This window comes from Equus quagga, chromosome 20 (assembly GCF_021613505.1).
Source record: "Equus quagga isolate Etosha38 chromosome 20, UCLA_HA_Equagga_1.0, whole genome shotgun sequence".
NCBI classification, from domain to species: domain Eukaryota; kingdom Metazoa; phylum Chordata; class Mammalia; order Perissodactyla; family Equidae; genus Equus; species Equus quagga.
Genome location: NC_060286.1, coordinates 40,364,942 through 40,382,597, shown reverse-complemented (window position 1 = coordinate 40,382,597; position 17,656 = coordinate 40,364,942). Strand labels below are relative to the sequence as shown.

Sequence of the window (17,656 nt, the reverse complement as noted above, 5' to 3'; positions counted from 1 at the left end):
ACTTCCTGAAGACTATGAATTTCCGGGAGAGAGAAAATGAGTGGCTGGAATGTGTTGTAATTACACAGCAGGGAAGAGCCTGCTGGAGGAAAAGGGATGCCGTGTACACAGGTAATTCCCAGGGCTGAGCGGGAAACAGCCAGGGCGGGGGCTGCAGGGCGATGGCTCTGCTCCTGGAGCACGTAACCGTATTGCAGGGATCCCTGCAAAGTTTATCTCATCAGTAGGCCACACGCTGCTTGAGATCCAATCTCATTTATCATTCTCGTATACTCTGCAGGGCCTATACAGAAGCCTGATACATTTTATTAAGTGAAAGGATGAAATAAATGAATACATAAACGGGAGTGTCACACTTTGACCCTTCACGGGAAGAGACACGAGGTGCTTTAATTTAGCACCTGCTCTGTGGGGAAGAAAGACAGAGAGGGTGGGTGGTGGTGCTGCCACTCCAGGGCTGGGGCCACGGGAGGAGGCACCGACCAGCGAGGGTCTGGTCTGGACGCAGAGTCGAGGTGCCGGTGGGTGCGATGCAGGTCTCCAGCCCTGCAGCCTGTGAATGGGCTCAGGACAGGAGCTGTGCCGCTGGTGCCCTGAACCACGGATGTGGAGGAAATCGCCAGTTGAGGAAGAAGAGAAGATGAGAATGAAAAGAATCCCCAGGAAAAGAGGAATTTTTTAAGACGTGGGTTGAGCAACTGCCACGGGAGCCTGAGGTAGCAGAGAAACCTGGAGAGGCTGGGAAAGGAGGAAATGAGGAGGGGGTGGTGGGAAGAGACAAGAGAAAATGTGCGAGGACTTGTTAAGGCTGCTGGATACTACAGAGAGAGGATGAGAGGGGAGGTGAGGGGAGGACCATGATTAAGAAGTCTCAGGTGGCTTCAGTGAGCACTGCTTCCGGGGCAGGTGGGAGACGGAACCAAACTTCAGTCAGGAGGAAAGAGGAACTTGTGACAGCAAGACTAGTGTCCCTGGGCTGAGTGTCAGTGCCCTCATTTCTCATCAGTAGATGACATGGGACGTGGGAAGGCCTCACACATGGAGGGCCCCGCTGTCTCCAGCCACTGCTCCTCTTAGTAACCACCACTCTCTCTTCCTTTCTTCTCTTTTTCCTCATTGTCTATTCATTCCTTCAGGCCAACTTTCAGTCCCTTTTCCTTTGCAACTTCCAATTGTTAAGTAAATAATCTCTTAGCCTTGTTTTTAAAAACCGCAGAGTGTACTGGCTTTTGAAAAACCATCTCACTCTTTGAGTCAGCAAACATACATAAAATGACCATAATCACGATGATTTGAATATACTTTTTGCTAACTGAGGAAGCTCTGAATTTACAGCACCAGAATCTTACAGCCGGGATTTGCCTGGGTGTGCCTTAAGGTTAAAATGGGAACTCTCAGAACACTCAATTTGGAGACAAGGAAATTATAGATCTTGGGAGAGCTTTACATTTCTGAAATTTGGGACTGAAGTCTAAAAGTTATAGAAACCCTTTGTGCTTAAAGTTCAAGATCTTCCAACAACAAAAAACACCAAGCTAATGTATCTTAGCGGGCTCTCTCTCTGCTGAGCATCTAGCACAAGGCTCTGACGCACACGGCCCCGGCAGCTGGCAGTCCTGGGAGTGGGGCCACTGGGAGCATCGCCTCCAGGGTGTCCTTGCGGGAGTTCACGGCAAGTTCACGGCAATTTAAAGACTTGTATAAAGCACCCTTAAAGAGGTGAAAAACCATGGCTGTGAATCAATTATATCAAACATTAACCCATTTTCTAATAATTAACACTCAATCTGGTGGCTGGAAGAGTTAACAGGGACATCAGTGACAGCAGCAGTGGCAGCAGCAGTTCACTTACACTGAGGCCTCTGCATTTTAAGCATATTATTTAATTTAAACCTCACAAATCCCCCGCAAAAGTATCACTATCCCTATTTTACAGATTAGGAAGCAAATTCAGGGACAGAGCAAGTCACCAGAGGTGACTTCACCCCTTGCTCTCTCTACTGGGCTTCCTAATGAAGGCCACCGGCAATTGATGAAACACGGGAGGACAGCAGCTTTAAGGACCTGTTGAACCTCTAAAAATCTAATCAATGTCAATAACTAATACAGTTCCATGATTTGAGACGTGATCAGCAGCAGATGTTGGCTAAGAGCTCTAAGCTACTGTGTTAAAAGGGAAGTAAAGTACCGCAGAAGCCGCTGGGGTTACCGAGCGAGCCCAAGCAGCCCTCACCTGGATGTGGATCTATGCACTTTGCATGCACTGAGAGGACTCAGAGACCTGTTTAATCTATGTGCAAGAGGCACGGAAACAAAGCAGAATAACGTAAGAACAAGAATCAAAGCGTGGAAAAACCGTTCGGTAAACTTCAATAAATTACAGCACACACACCACACAGCAAAATGGAAAAACATCTTGGTTCGCATATACAGACTCCGGCATCATCCATCACAGCTCTTTCAAGATATCTGTCATTCACACATTTGCATTAAAATGTTAAGCTTTTTTGTAAATCTACTATTGTCGTATACATGGAAAAAACAAGACATTTCCTTTTGAGAGCCAAGAGCTCTTATGAATTAAAGAGGATTTAGTAGGACTAAGAAGGAAGGACAGAAAATAAAGCTTGAAGACAAACATTCGCAGCTGAAGGGCAGCCGGAGGGAGCAGTACTGTGTACTCACTGCGAGGCGTCTCCTTAAATATCCAGCGCAGAATATCAAAGAAGGTATGTTCCCTCTGGACAGCGTGAAAAATAATACTCTCGGTTTTGAAAGTGGCAGAAGTACTGGCTTGTGAGAGACCGTACAATAGCGTACTACATTTTTTAGTGCTTAAGGCAAGTAAAGTATTTTTGGTGTACAAATGCACGGGTACCATCATTTCTTCTTTTCCCTTCTGTTGTCTACTCCTACTCCCAAACCCAAAACCCCCTAAGTTCTGCAAATATAGTCATAACAACGTTTCGGTCACAATGACGGACCGCATACACGACAGTGGTCCCGTGAGGTCAGTCCCATACAGCCTAGGCGTGTAGCAGGCTGCACCATCTAGGTTTGTGTAAGTGCACTCTATGATGGTCGCACAACGACGACATCGCCTAACGATGCATTTCTTGGAACGGGCTTCCATCATTAAGTGATGCCCATGTGACGGTTCCTGCCATTACATTACATAAGCATTCATGGTTTTTGCCAATTTAAACTAAATTTTAGACATCATAAAATTTCTGTGATGGAGACAGCTGACCAGAAGAGCGGCAATCTTTCTTCTTATAGTTAGAGAGTAACTTTAAGCATAATAAGCTACAATTATGTCTTTCTTTCATTATGTGATTTGGAATCAAGAATTCATTTTCCAAAATTTTGCAAAAAGATCCCAAGCTTTCACAATCAAGAAAACAGATATCTCACAGGTAGCTCTTATGCATAACCAGGGATTTTCTGATGACGTTGTTTGTCACGACGGCTGGGGGAACCAACGCTGCAGTAAAACAATTACTCACTCATTAGGCATCGACCCTTCACTGGGCGCTGTGCTGAGCACTGGGGAATCAACATGGGACCAGGACCAACGTGGCTTTTGTCTTGCAAGTTATGAGATAACTCTGACAGACAGAGACCGTGCACTTCAACAGGTAAGAAACGCTCCTGTCTTTCACTGTCTAAAGACATCTTTGTGGCAAAACCCAAGTCATTTCCTAAGAACACTGATGGTCTCAGAGAATCTGATAGGTCAAAAGAAGGTTTTTTTCTACCTTATGAAGCCAACTGCCTGAGCTCAGAGAAACCTGCTTAACTTCTGAGAAAGGGGTGGGTGCCAGTTCGTCTTCCTCTGGTCACACAACACTCCCATCTCTATTTGGCTACTGAGAGCAGACTCGAAACATGAATTGCACACCTATATTTCAACGGCTCTCAGTGATAAATATATTAGGAACAAAATTAAAGAACAACTAAAAGCAGATTTTGTTTTTCCACTGTTTAAATCATGTACACGACCAGCACTGACCCTGGTGCATTTACAAACGCCGTATTTCTAATACAAGTGGTTCTATTTTTCCAAAGGACTGTCAGCTGTTTGTTTGGAAGCAATAGCTGTTTACCATCCGATCGTACACTTGGAGCAGAGCATCTTTAAAATAATGCTCTCTTTTTGTACCAGTTTTGTTCATCTGTTCTCCCTCCTTCCCACTCTCCCTATTGTAAAGCTCCACTGAGGAGCGGGAAGAATGAGTGATTGTCTCTGATTTGAGCCACTGGCAATGCTGTTCCATCGTCAGCTTCAGCATCCCCACTGAGCAAGGTACGACCTACAACGTCTTCCCCAGATTTTCTGCCTTTTTTCTTTTGACTAATGGAAGCAAAGCTTTTCCCAAGGATTCCAAATCAGGCCCCCGGTCGAAGTCTTAATTGGCAACACAAAGCACAACCACTGGGTGCTGGACAGTTTCCAAAGAGGATTTTGTTCTTAAGCACTAGGCTGAAAAACCCCAGAGAAGAGAAGATAAACATATACCATCCATACCCCAAGGATGCCCTCCCTCAGTGCATTTGGAACTCTGATTACAGAAAAATTCCGACATGATTGTACACATATTTGAGATGGCTGGGAAGATATTTTAATCCTAATATTCATAATGCCCAGCTTGCTTCTTTCTGTTTTCAAAATTCCCTCCTAATGAGACATCTCTAGGAACCTCACCGAGGAGTAACAACTAGATGCTACTGTTTGGGTTTCTGACTTCCAAGTGGATGGGGACTCACGTCCATGGACGTTCATAAGAGCCAGAGAAACAAAATAAATGAATTACTGCGTTCTAAATCGAAAACGAAGAGGCTTGGACACTCAGTCTAGAAAACCATGGATTTCCAGTTGGCTGCTAGACTTTAGCTTATCAGCTGAATCAACCTGATTGTTTTGTAAATTAAAAAAAAAGTCTACAGAGGACTTAGAATATTTCTAGAAGGAAGGTTACTGTTTAATATAAACACATACACACACATACATGATGGCTACTAGTAATCTTCCTTCCTGCCTGCCTGCCTTCCCTCTCTCCCTCCCTCTTTCCTTTCCTCCTAATGCTACTGAGAGCCATCACTGCCCCTGTGCCCTTTCATATATGGCTGACAAGGGGGCAGAGGACCCAGGCCTCTGCTCACAGCAACCTTGTTAATGGGCAGTTGTGTCTTTTGGACGGGCAATGTGCCAGGAATCTCTCTGAGAGACCTCTCACTCCTGACTGCCACTCCTGATAGCACTCACAGTGGTGTCTTAGAACATCACTGCTTCTAACAAGCAGTATACAGATGGGTGGAGCACACAAGAAGGACGATTTCCAAATGGGAATCACATCAAGCACTTTTATGAGCAGATGTAAGTGCTGACCCGGAAACCTTTGTGGGAAGCAGCGCAGCATAGCGAAAGGGGTGTGAGCTCTGGACTCAGACCAGCTGAGTTGGAGCCCATGTTCCCCACTCTTCAGCTGTGGGACCCTGGCAATGTTACTTCACTTCTCTGAGCCTCAGTTTTCCCATTGGCAAAATAGGGATAATAAAATCTACCTTGCAAGGCTGTTTTGAGGATTAGTGATAATGGTATTGAAAACCTGGCACTTGGTAGGCGTTATTATCATCAAAAATGATTTCTACCATCATCATTGATTTAAAGAGGGCTGAAGTGCCCACTAATGCCTCCTTGTGTTTTCACATCCTGCGGGAAAGTATCGATTAGATTCTACAGCACAGCCTGACTCCTGCGGTCAGTTTCAGAAATCTCATCTCCAGCCTTAATCCGACCCTGAATAAATATTTCAAATACTTGAACTCAAAACACAATTTGCCCAGAATTCTAACAATCGTGCCAAACAATCCTGCGAGGTCTAAGAAAACCATAAAAAGTCTATTAAGTGAAGGGCAGGATTGTACTACACCAAAGACCAAACAGAGAAACTCCTACAAAATCAGAGAGCAAGAATGCTGGACATAAATTCTCATGAAGTGAACTGAAAGCTAGGAATTCTATCTACATTTTAATTTTGTTTTTAAAGTTTGGCACCTGAGCTAACATCTGTTGTCAATCTTCTTTCTTTCTCCTTCTTCTCCCCAAAGCCCCCTGGCACATAGTTCTATGTTCTAGCTGTAGGTCCTTCTAGTTGTTCTATGTGGGACACCACCTCAGCACGGCTTGATGAGTGGTGCCATGTCCGCAGCCAGGATCTGAACCCGCAAAACCCTGGGCCGCCAAAGTGGAGCGCGTGAACTTAACCACTGGGCCCCAGCACTGGGTGCACATGTCAATTTTTACTTTTATTTTTTTGCTCTGAAAACATTTTTGCTTTTATTTAAATTCCAGATATATGGTATGAATTATAAAATTCTATTTTCTTCAAGAATAAAGGACAAGAATCTCATTTTTTCACTGTTTGCTGCTTTAAAAAGTCAATCTTGAAATTAAACAACTTGCTCTTAAATAACCAATAAATCAAAGAAGAAAACACAAGAGAATTTAGGAAAAAATCTAGAGACAAATGAAAACAAAAAAAAAAATACTAAAACTTACAGGATGCAGCAAAAGCAGTACTAAGAGGGAAGTTTACAGCTCTAAACACTTATATTAAAAAGAAGAAAGATCTCAAATCAACAACCTAACTTTATATCTCAAGGAACTAGAAAAAGAAAAACAAACTAAACCAAAAGTTAGCAGAAGTAAAGACACAATAAAGATTAGAGCAGAGGTAAGTGAAATAGAGAACAGAAAAACAATAGAAAAAATCAATGAAACCAAGAGTTGTTTTTCTTTTTTTGAAAAGATCAATAAAATTGATAAATCTTCAGCTAGACTAACTAAGAATGAAAGAGAGAAAACTCAACTAAAATTAGAAATGAAAAATGGGACATTACAACTTGATGTCACAAAAATAAAAAAGATTATAAGAGACTGCTATGAACAAATATATGCCAACAAATTGGATAACTTAGAGGAAATGGATAAATTCCTAGATACATAGGACCTACCAAGACTGAATTATAAAGAAATAAAACCTCTTAACAGATCTATAATTGGAAGGAGATTGAAGGAGTAATCAAAAATCTGCCAACAAGGAAAAGCCCACGACTAGATGGCATCACTGGAAAATTCTACCAAACATTTAAAGAGGAATTAACACGAATCCTCTTCAAACTCTTCCGAAGAATTGAAGGGGGGTGAATACTTCCAATTCATTCTATGGACCAGCATTACTCTGATACTAAAACCAGACAAAGAGATAACAAGAAAAACTATACACCAACATCCTTGATGAACACTGATACAAAAATCCTTGACAAAATACTATCAAACTGAATTCAACGATACATTAAAAGAATTATACATCATGACCAATTGGGATTCGCAGCTGGAAGGCAAGGGTGGTTCAACATATGAAAGTCAATCAATGCAATACACCACATTAACAGAACGAAGGACAAACATCACATGATCATCTCAAGTGATGCAGAAAAAGCACTTGACAAAATTCAACACCCTGTCATGTTAAAAACACTCAACAAGTTAAAAATAGAAGGAAACTACCTTAACATAATAAAAGCCATGTATGAAAAGCCCACAGCTAACATCATATTCAACAGTGAAAGACTAAAAGCTTTTCCTCTAAGATCATGAACAAGGCAAGGATGCCCACTTTCAAGACTTCTATTCAACACAGAAGTTCTAGCCAGTGCAATTAGACAAGAAACAGAAATAAATGGCATCCAAATTGGAAAGGAAGAAGTAAAACAATCTCTGTTTGCAGATCACATGATCTTACACATAGAAAACCCTAAAGATTCCACGCACAAAAATCTTAAAACTAATAGATAATTTCAGCAAAGTTGCAGGATACAAAAATCAACACACAAAAATCAGTTGCATTTTTATACATTAACAATGACTAATCCAAAAAGGAAATTAAGAAGATAATCCCATTTGCTATAGCATCCAAAAAGATAAAATACTTAAGAATACACTTAACCAAGGAGGTGAAAGACCTGTATGCAGAAAACTACAAAACATTGCTAAAAGAAATAAAAGACATAAATAACTGGAAATGCATCCCATGTTCACAGATTGGAAGACTCAATATTGTTAAAATGTCTATATCACCAAAGGTGATTTATAGATTTAATGCAATTTCTGTCAAAATCCCAATGGAGGGGCCAGCCCTGTGGCCAAGTGGTTAAGTTCGTGTGCTCTGCTTTGGCGGCCCAGGGTTCGGATCCTGGTGCGGACATGGCACCACTCATTAGGCCATGTTGAGGTGGCGTCCCACATGCCACAACTAGAATGATCCACAACTAGAATATACAACTATGTACTGGGGGGATTGGGGGAGGAAAAAAAAATCCCAATGGAATTTTTTGCAGAAATAGAAAAAAACCATCCCCAAATTCATAAGGAATCTCAAGGGGCCCCAAATAGCCAAAACAACCTTGAAAAAGAAGAACAAAGTTGAAGGTTTCACACTTCCTGATTTGAAAACATACTACAAAATAACAGTATTCAAGATGGTGTGCTATCTTTTTGGCATACAGACAGATAATATAGACCAATGGAACAGAATAGAGAGCCCAGAAAATAAACCCTTGCATATATGGCCAAATGACTTTTGATAAGGGTGCCAAGACTACAGAATTGGGAAAAGATAGGCTTTTCAACAAATGGGGTAGAGAAAACTGGATATCCACATGCAAAAGAATGAAGTTGGATCCTAACTTTACAACATATACAAAAATTAACTCAAAATGGATTAAAGATCTAAGCATAAGATTTAAAACTATAACAGTCTCAGAAGAAAACATAGGGGAAAAGCTTCAGGGAACTGAATTTGACAATGATTTCTTGGATAGGACATCAAAAGCAAAAATAGACAAATGGGACTATCAAACTGAAAAACTGTGCCTCAAAGGAAACAATCAGTAGAGTGAAAAGGCAACAGATCCAATGGGGGAAAATGTTGGCAAACCATAGAACTGATACAGAGTTCATAGTCAGAATACATAAGGAACCTCTACAATTCAACAACAATAAGAACAAAATGAATAACCTGATTGAAAAATAGGCAAAGAACTTGAAGAAACATTTCTCCAAAGAAGAATACAAATGGCCAACAAGCACATGGAAAGATGCTCAATATCACCACTCATAACAGAAACGCAAATCAAAACCACATGAGATATCATATACCTTACACCCATTAGGATGGCCACAATCAAAGGAACAGAAAATAAGTGCTGGTGAGGATGAGGCAAAATTGGAACCCTCGTGCACTGTTGGTGGGAATGTAAAATGGCGCAGCCATTATGGAAAACGTTATGGAGGTTCCTCAAACAATTAAAAATACTATTACCATATAACCCAGCCAATCCACTTCTGAGTATATATCCGAAAGAATTCAAAGCAGAATTTTGAAGAGATGTTTGCACACTCATGTTCACTGCAGCATTATTCACAATACCCAAGAGGTGGAAGCAACCCAAATACCCATCAATAGATGAACAGATAAAGAAAATGTGGTATATGCACACAACAAAATATTATGCGGCCTTAAAAAAGAAAACAATCCTGTCACATGCTACAAAAGGGATGAAGCTTGAGGATATGATGCTAAGCAAATAAGCCAGCCACAAAAGGACAAATACTGTATAATTCCACTCCCATGAAGTATATAATGTAATCAAAAACATAGAGACAGAAAGGAAAAAGATGGTTGCCCAGGGCTGGAGGGAGGAATTAAGGTTTATCGGGTAGAGAGTTTCAATTTTACAAGACGAAGAATTTATAGAGATCCGCACAACAATGTGAATATACTTAACACCACTGAACCGGACACTTCAAAACGATTAAGATGGTAAATTTCACATTGTGCTGTTTTTACCACCGTAAAAAGAAAGTCATAACAGATGGCAACCTAAATCTTAAAAGAAAGTTAGTCTTGTCAATCTTACAACATCTAGATGAATAAAAGCCGACATCTACTGCTGCTAATTAGGATCCAGAGGTCATTTCGCGTTGATTACAAATCAATGATTCAAACAAGGTATGAAAATGAGGCCAAGAATTTTCATTTGAAAGTTCTAAAAAGCCCTGCAAAATCAATTTTCTTGACATTCATAAACAATAAGTGCGTGAAACTCTATCTGATGAAACACAATGAAAATGTGCTTGGTGAAGGATAGGCCATTATGTATAAACACTATGTATTTAAAAGATAAGACGGGATCGCTACCTCTTCATTCCGCGTCACGACCCAACACCAAATCTCACAAGCCCGCTGGGTCTCCCCGGCGCACGGCAGGGCACCTTCACACCCCGTGCACAGAAGGCACTTAGTATTCTAATGAGCTCTACAAGTCCTTATAACAAGCCTGTGAGGCACTGTTGCAGAAGAATTTCTTTAAGGCTTTCTGTGCTAAATTACATCAGGTATTTAATTTTCCAGAACCTAAAAATTTCGAAAAGTGGCCTGACATATATAAAATTTTAATACGACAATTATGAGATTATAGAAAAGTTAAGAGCAAACTATGCTTTGATAGACATCAGTATCTGGAACTCCACTGTTAGGCACAATTTAAAAGTATGAGCTTATCCAAATTTCATAGATAAAAATTGAAGCTCGGCAAAAATTTAAGCGTGGCAATCTGAACTTTGCTATGTGCCAAGTACAGACCTTGGAACAGCTTATTCATTTCTGCCTCGTTTAGACTCCCATTCTTTATTTCAAAAAGAACTTTAAGTAAAAGTACAAAACAGCACAATGTGGTTTTAGCTAATGAGATTTCAAAGACAATATGATTAAATCTAAAAAAAGCAGAAGAATAAATCTATATGGTTTCCATTATGGCAACACACCAAATATTGTACTTTTACAAGCTTTAACTCAGATGAGAAGTTGTAAAGTGTCATATAAAAAGTAATACTTGTTTTACAACCTGAGATGGAGCTGCTCTGAGAGTTCCTTGAAGGCACCTCCCACCTACCTTTTGGTTGCTGCGTGCACAGCGGTTTCTTTCCTGGACCCCGAGGGGGATGGCAGGGAGCCGCTGGGTCTCTTTGGTAACACGGTGCCATTGTTGACGGTGGGTCTTAAAGGCAAGGTCTGCACCAGCGGTCTTGCTGTAAGACAAGCAGAGAAGGAAGTGAGAACTTTTCCCTTTGTCAAAATAACTCTTTACAGAACTTAAGATGCGTAGAAAGAGAAAGGACGTCAATTTTAAAATGCTAGCAGAATTGACAGAGGTGCAAAGACAATTCAATGGAGATTTTCAACAAAAGATGCTGGAACAACGAACCTACACGCCAACTTCACACCTTACACAAAAACTAACTCAAAATGGACCACAGACCGAAGTGTAAAATGTAAAACTATAAAACTTCCAAAAGAAAACAGGAGCAAGTCTGTGTGACCTTGGGTTCAGTGGTGAGCTTTTAGATACAACAGCAAAAGCACAATCCATGAAAGAAAAAATTGATAGCTTAGAGCTCATTAAAATTTTAAAAACTTTTGCTCTGGTTAAGATATTGTTAAGAGGATGAAAGGATAAGTCATAGACTGGGAGAAAATATTTGCAAATCACATATCTGATAAAGAAATTATATACAGAATATAAAAAGAACTCTTAAAAACTCAACAGTAAGAAAATAAACAGCCCAATTAAAAAAATGGGCAAAAGATCTGAATAGACACCCCATCAAAGAATATATACAGATGGCAAATAAGCATATGAAAAGATGCTCAACATCTTTTGTCATTAGCGAAATGCAAATTAAAACAATAATGAGATATCTCTGTATACCTATTAGGGTGGCTAAAATCCAAAAAACAGACAAAATACCAATTGCTGGCCAGGGTGCAGAGCCACAGGAGTACTCACTCGTTGCTGGCAGGAATGCAAAATGGTACAGCCACTTTGGAAGGCAGCGTGGAAGTTGCTAAATATAGTTTTACCATATAATCCAGTAATTGTGTGACACTAGGTATTTACCCAACTGATTTGAAAACTCATGTCTACACAAAACCTGCATTTGATATTTACAGCAACTTTATTCATAATCGCCAAACACTGGAAGCAACAAAGATGTCTGTCAATTGGCGAGTGGATAAACAAACTGTGCTTCATCCACACAGTGGAATATGATTCTGTGAACCAATCCATGCAACAACATCGACGAGTCTTAAATCCATACTGCTGAGGGCAAGGAGCCAGTCTGAAAGGCACACTGTATGATTCCATTTCCATGACGTGCTATAAAAGGGGAAACTCTAGAGACAAAAACCAGAGATGAGTGGTTGCCAGAGGTTGATGGGGGATGGTGTTTGAACAGGTGATGCATAAGAGATTTTTTAGGCTGGTAAAACTATTCTGTATGACACTGTGGTGGCGGATACGTGACACTATGCATTTGTCAAAACCGACAGACTCTTACAGCACAAAGAGTGAAACTTAATGTATGCAAATAAAAATCATTTAGGAGATGGGGAACCTCATGATGGAACGCAGACTGTGACAAAAAAAAATCTAACCATTTTACAAATGTATGACAAAACCTCATGGAAGGGGGTGGAGAGGAAAATGCTGCCTTAATTTTGGAAATGGGCAGAGACTGCAAGACTACAAAAGGAACTGCACATAAGCACTGTGTTCTAGTTAGTGAAGTTGCTTCCCATGGGGGTAGGGGTTAACAATTCTGAAATCACCATACACGAATACCAGAATTGAACCATTAAGTCAATGCGTGGAGGATGGCAGGGGCCAGGTTCCTCACTGTTGGAGAGGGAGGTGACAGACAAGCGAGGGGGCGGGGCTAGAATGAACCGGATGGTGTGGAGTAGAGTAGGAGACATCAGCATGAAGTCATGTTTAGCTTGATATGGCTAAGACGTAAAATTACAGATATGCACATATATGCAGGCCAGTGCTGGGGGTCTAGTGGTTAAGACGCGACACTCTCACCGCTGCGGCACACCTGTCGGTTGTCCTACGGTGGTGACTGCATGTTATTGTGATGCTGAAAGCTATGCCACTGGGATTTTAAACCCCAGCAGGGTCATCCAGGTTTCAGCGGAGCTTCCAGACTAGACAAACTAGGAGGAAGGACCTGGCCACCCACTTCAGAAAACATTGGCCATGAAAACTCTATGAATAGCAGCGTCTGATAGAGTGCCACAAGTGAGACGATGGTGCAGAAAGACTGGGCAGGGGTCTGCTCTGCTGCACACAGGGTCTTTAGGACTCGGAATAGACTCAACAGCACTAACAACAAAAAAACGTACACACAGGTTAGTACAAACACATATATTCCTAGCTCTGTCTGCTGAGAGAGCCTAAAGGAATAATGCCCAGTGCCCACCCCTTGTTTTCTAACACCATCTACAACAAAAGGAACCAGGGCTCCTTGGTGAAATGGGGCAGGGAACATACGAGCCTACAGCATCTTGTAGTGCCAGAAAGTAAAGAAGTGCTCAAAAAACAACTACAAAACCCAAAAACTCTATATTGATGGGGGCAAGTGAAAGGAACCCTGGAGCCAACTGAAAGAGCTCCAATGGCCAAAGCAGGACAATTTGAGCAACAGTATAAAGTGGCCTTGGATTACAGCCCAAAGTATAAAACAAAAATCCATGAGTCCACATTGATATAAATAAATGATTGAGTACATAACTAAATGGGAGAGAAGAGATCAATCTCCCATGCAGAGTTCCAAACAATTATGTGGATACCTCGTCCTCAAGGAGGTGGAGCATAATCCTTCATCCTTAAGTGTGGGCTGCGCACAGTGACTTCCTTATGAACAGGACAGTATGGAAGAGGGGAGGGTCACTTCCCAGCAGAGGAACCTGGCCCACTCTGCCGCAGCCTGGGGATCAAGGTCAACACCGACAGTGAGAAGTCATGTTGACAGCACGTACCCTTGAAATGAGGTGATGAAAATGTCACTTTACCTCTACGGTCTCCCTCCCTAAAAACCACAACCCAAGTCTAACCATGAGAAAAACTCAAACTGAAGGACAGTCAATGAACCATATAACCAGGATTCCTCAAAACTGTCAAGGTCATCAAAAATAAGGAAAATCTGAGAAACTGGGCCTAAGCAGACAGGATGACTAAATAGAATCCTGGATGGGACCCTGGAACGAAAAAAGGACATGAGGGATAAACTAAGGAAATCCAAATAAAGTATGCCTTTAATTAAAACTAATATATCAATATTGGTCCATTGTTGTGACAACTGTGCCATACGAATTGTATGTTAGTAACAGCAGAAGCTGAGTGTAGGGTGTACAGGGACTGTCTGTACTAACAAGTTTCCTGTAAATCTAAAACTATTCTAAAATAAAAATTTATTAAAAAATGCTAGCAGAATTTAATTTATTTCGTTCATTACAGAATTAAATCTGCCTCAATTTAGGCTCTTAAAAACATTGCCAATGACAAAACTGCAAAGAATGCCAAATTTTTAGTACACTGACACTTTTCAGTCCCTAAGGTGGAGGCCCGGGCTTCCTTCTTTTTTTAATGTGAAGGAAAGTGGAAAAACCACAGTCAGTCCCCTCCGGCCAGAGCACGACACCCTCCACTCTTTCCACGATCTCTCTCTCCTCGTTTCGTGAGTACCTGCTCCAAGTGTGGGCCTACCCAGAGCTGGGAGCTAACACTCCCCAGTGGAAACCCTGCAGCACTAACACCAAAATTCTTAATCTTCTCTCGCACACACAATCTGCCTTCCTTGCTAAGGTCCCTTCTCTGCCAGGGCAGACCCTTCTCCCAAGTAGAAAGAAATACCATCTTCACCTCATCTCTACCTTCTCTCTCTACTTCACCTACCATTTCAGTCTCCATTATGTTTTTTTTTTTTTAATACATGTACTGGGTTAAACAGTGTCCCCCAAACTTCATGTCCACCCAGAACCTCAGAATGTGACCTTATTTGGAAATAGGGTCTTTGCATATGTAATTAGTTAAGACAAGGTCATGCTGGATTAGGGTGGGCCCTAGATTCAATGACTGGTGTCCTTATAAGAAGCTCATGTGAAGACACACAAGGAGGAGAATGCCAGCGAAGACAAGAGATTGGAGTGACGAGTCTATAAGCCAATGAGCACCAAGGATGGCTGGCGGCCACCAGAAGAGGAGACAGGGATGGAACCATCTTCCCTCAGAGGCTCCAGAAGCAAGCGACCCTGCCAATACCTGGATTTCAGCCTGGTGATGTTGATTTCGGGCTTCTGGTCTCCAGAACCACGAGAGAGTAAATTTCTGCTGTTTTAAGCCATGTAGTCTGAGGTAATTTGTTACGGCAACTCTAGAAAATGAGCACAACGTTGCTGGGTGTCCGCCCTTCCTTCTCACTATTGCTGTCTATCCAGCCGCTGCCCCAGCACAGCTCCTACAACCGAGGATCGGTCTGAGGGCTCTGCCCAGGCTAATCTCCTTAAAGCCTCTCGTCTTCACGTCCCTCACTGACGATCCTGTACCACGTTAACAGTCGCCAAAACCAAGGTAAAATGGAATCACAGAAATGATAGCAGCCACTGAGTGCTTGGCGTCAGGCAGAGTGGAAACAACTTGAAATGCACCAGCTCGTCCAATCGGGACACGACACGTCTGGCCCGGCTCCCACCTCACAACCAGGCCTGGAGAAGGGAAGGGAGAGGGCAAGCTTCCTGATTCCTGGGCTGCCGCGCCTCCCCGCCACTTTGCCACTCGTGATTTCGTTCTTTGACGGCCTCAGTGATCTGCTCTCATTCTCTCCGTCCAACTGTATTTTTCCCACGGTGACCCCACTCTTCAGTGTCCACCACAGAAATAAACAAAACAACAGCAAACAAAAAAGTCCCAGCTCATTCCCCCCTCCTTAGCTTTGTTTCTGTCAGGTCTGCAAACCTGAGCGCAGCAGAATCCCCTGGAAGGCGGGTTAATGTACAGATCGCTGGGTCACACCCCCAGAGTTTCTGATTCACAAGGTCGGGGACGGGGCTTGAGAACGGGCACTCCTAACAAGTTCTCAGGCGATGCTGCCGCTGCTCCGGGGACCACTATGGAGGACCGCGGGTTCGTTCCACTCTCTTCTCGTTATTCCAGCCCTCCCCGGTGGCCCCTCGCTCTGACGTCGATTACCCAGTGTGTACCTCACAATCTAGCCCCTGAGCAGACACTGTTGATTCAGGTGGGCGAGTCTTACTTTCCCAATTAGAGTGGGTGGTAGACGTCTGTGCTGGGGGTGTCACCTAGACCTCTCTCCACACTCTGTCCACGTGCTTTTGAGTGGCCTGGACTCCACGCCCAGCTCCAGTTAGGCAGCCAGGCGGATCCCGAGGCCAGCAGCACCCTGGAGCGGCTGCAATGAGTCACTTTTCAACAAGCGATCTTTCGAACTGCAGAAGAGAAATAGCACCAGGGAAGGCTCAAACACAACGTCCTGCTCTTCAGGTGCGAAAATAAATGAATGCCGAGCTTCTGGCTGACACGAAGTTATAAGACGTTCTTCTGGTTCATAAAAGGGTTTGGTTTTGTTTTTTAATAACATTTTAATTGTTCCTAGGGGCAAAACATAGACATAAAGCACCGAAAGGAGAATTTCTCACATGAAGGAGAATGAGTGATAAATGAGGTGTGTTAGAACACGGTCACTGGAGGGCTGTTACGATGGCTGGAATCTCAAATCTCGAGGGAGGCGGAGGAGCAGAGGAACAAAGGGCAGAGTCTTAGACAGGACAGGACCGGATCACTCTCAACTCGGCTTAATTATGTAGCCTGGGAGAAGTCACCTACCTTCCCAAGCCTCGGCTTCTCTGTAATAAAGGGCAGGGGTGCCCCCCTCGCAGGGCTGCTGTGAGGAATAGGAATGAGGAGCGGAGAGTCGCTAGCACGGTGCCCGGCATGCAGCAGGCACACGAGCAGTAGTAGCTGTGATCCCATGGCTGCAACAGATGATACAACGGTCTGTTTGGGACAACAGGCTGCAATCTAGTGTTCTGAGTGCCATGTGAGAAGAATTAAGGGCAGCGTTTCAGTTATGCTTGAAGGCGCCCAAGGGAGATCAGATCCAGCGAGCGCCTACGGCTGCATCCAGCACACACATGGAGAGGCAGAAGACCCCGGTTCTCATCCGATCAACAGAGGCTTTTGTCCTTGTGCCCAGGCAAAGTCAGGGGGGGTGGGAAAGCAGAGGGGAAGGGGCTCAGGTCTGGGAGTGGGGGACCCAGGTGCCAGACCCAGTGTGTCCCCAACAGGCAGGGTAACCAGGCAAGACCCCCAGGCCCTGTTTTCCTAACGCATAAAGTAGCAGCTTTAGTCTATGAACGCTCTAAGGATGTCTCTTCCCGCTTTGAGATCTGTGGTCCTAATTCATGTGAGGAGAGTGTTCTGAAAAGCAACATCCGAGTTTCTACGTGACTTCGCCGCTCTACGTAAATTCTTATACCTGCCAAGCCCCCGGAAGTGAAGGGAGCCGAGCCGCAAGTCCGAAGTGGACAGGCCTTGGTGGGGAGGCACAGATCCATCACACGTGCAGTATTTACGGCCAGCCGCTTCCTGCTACTGTGCACACCATTTAATATAAGGTCCCCATGAACCACCTCGAGTTAAATTCCCTGCCGAATGACTCCGCAGTGTG

The 17,656-nt window shown here is 43.0% G+C and overlaps 1 protein-coding gene across 5 annotated transcripts in view; it reads right to left on the bottom strand.

Annotated features, from left to right (window-relative positions):
- EML1 (EMAP like 1) overlaps positions 1-17,656 on the bottom strand; it is a 166,118-nt gene that overhangs the window by 48,218 nt on the left and 100,244 nt on the right. For all 5 annotated transcript variants that reach the window (XM_046647537.1, XM_046647536.1, XM_046647538.1 and 2 more), the window contains exon 3: positions 11,020-11,155. In XM_046647537.1, the coding sequence (XP_046503493.1) occupies positions 11,020-11,155 (136 nt within the window). The remainder of the gene's footprint in view (positions 1-11,019; positions 11,156-17,656) is intronic.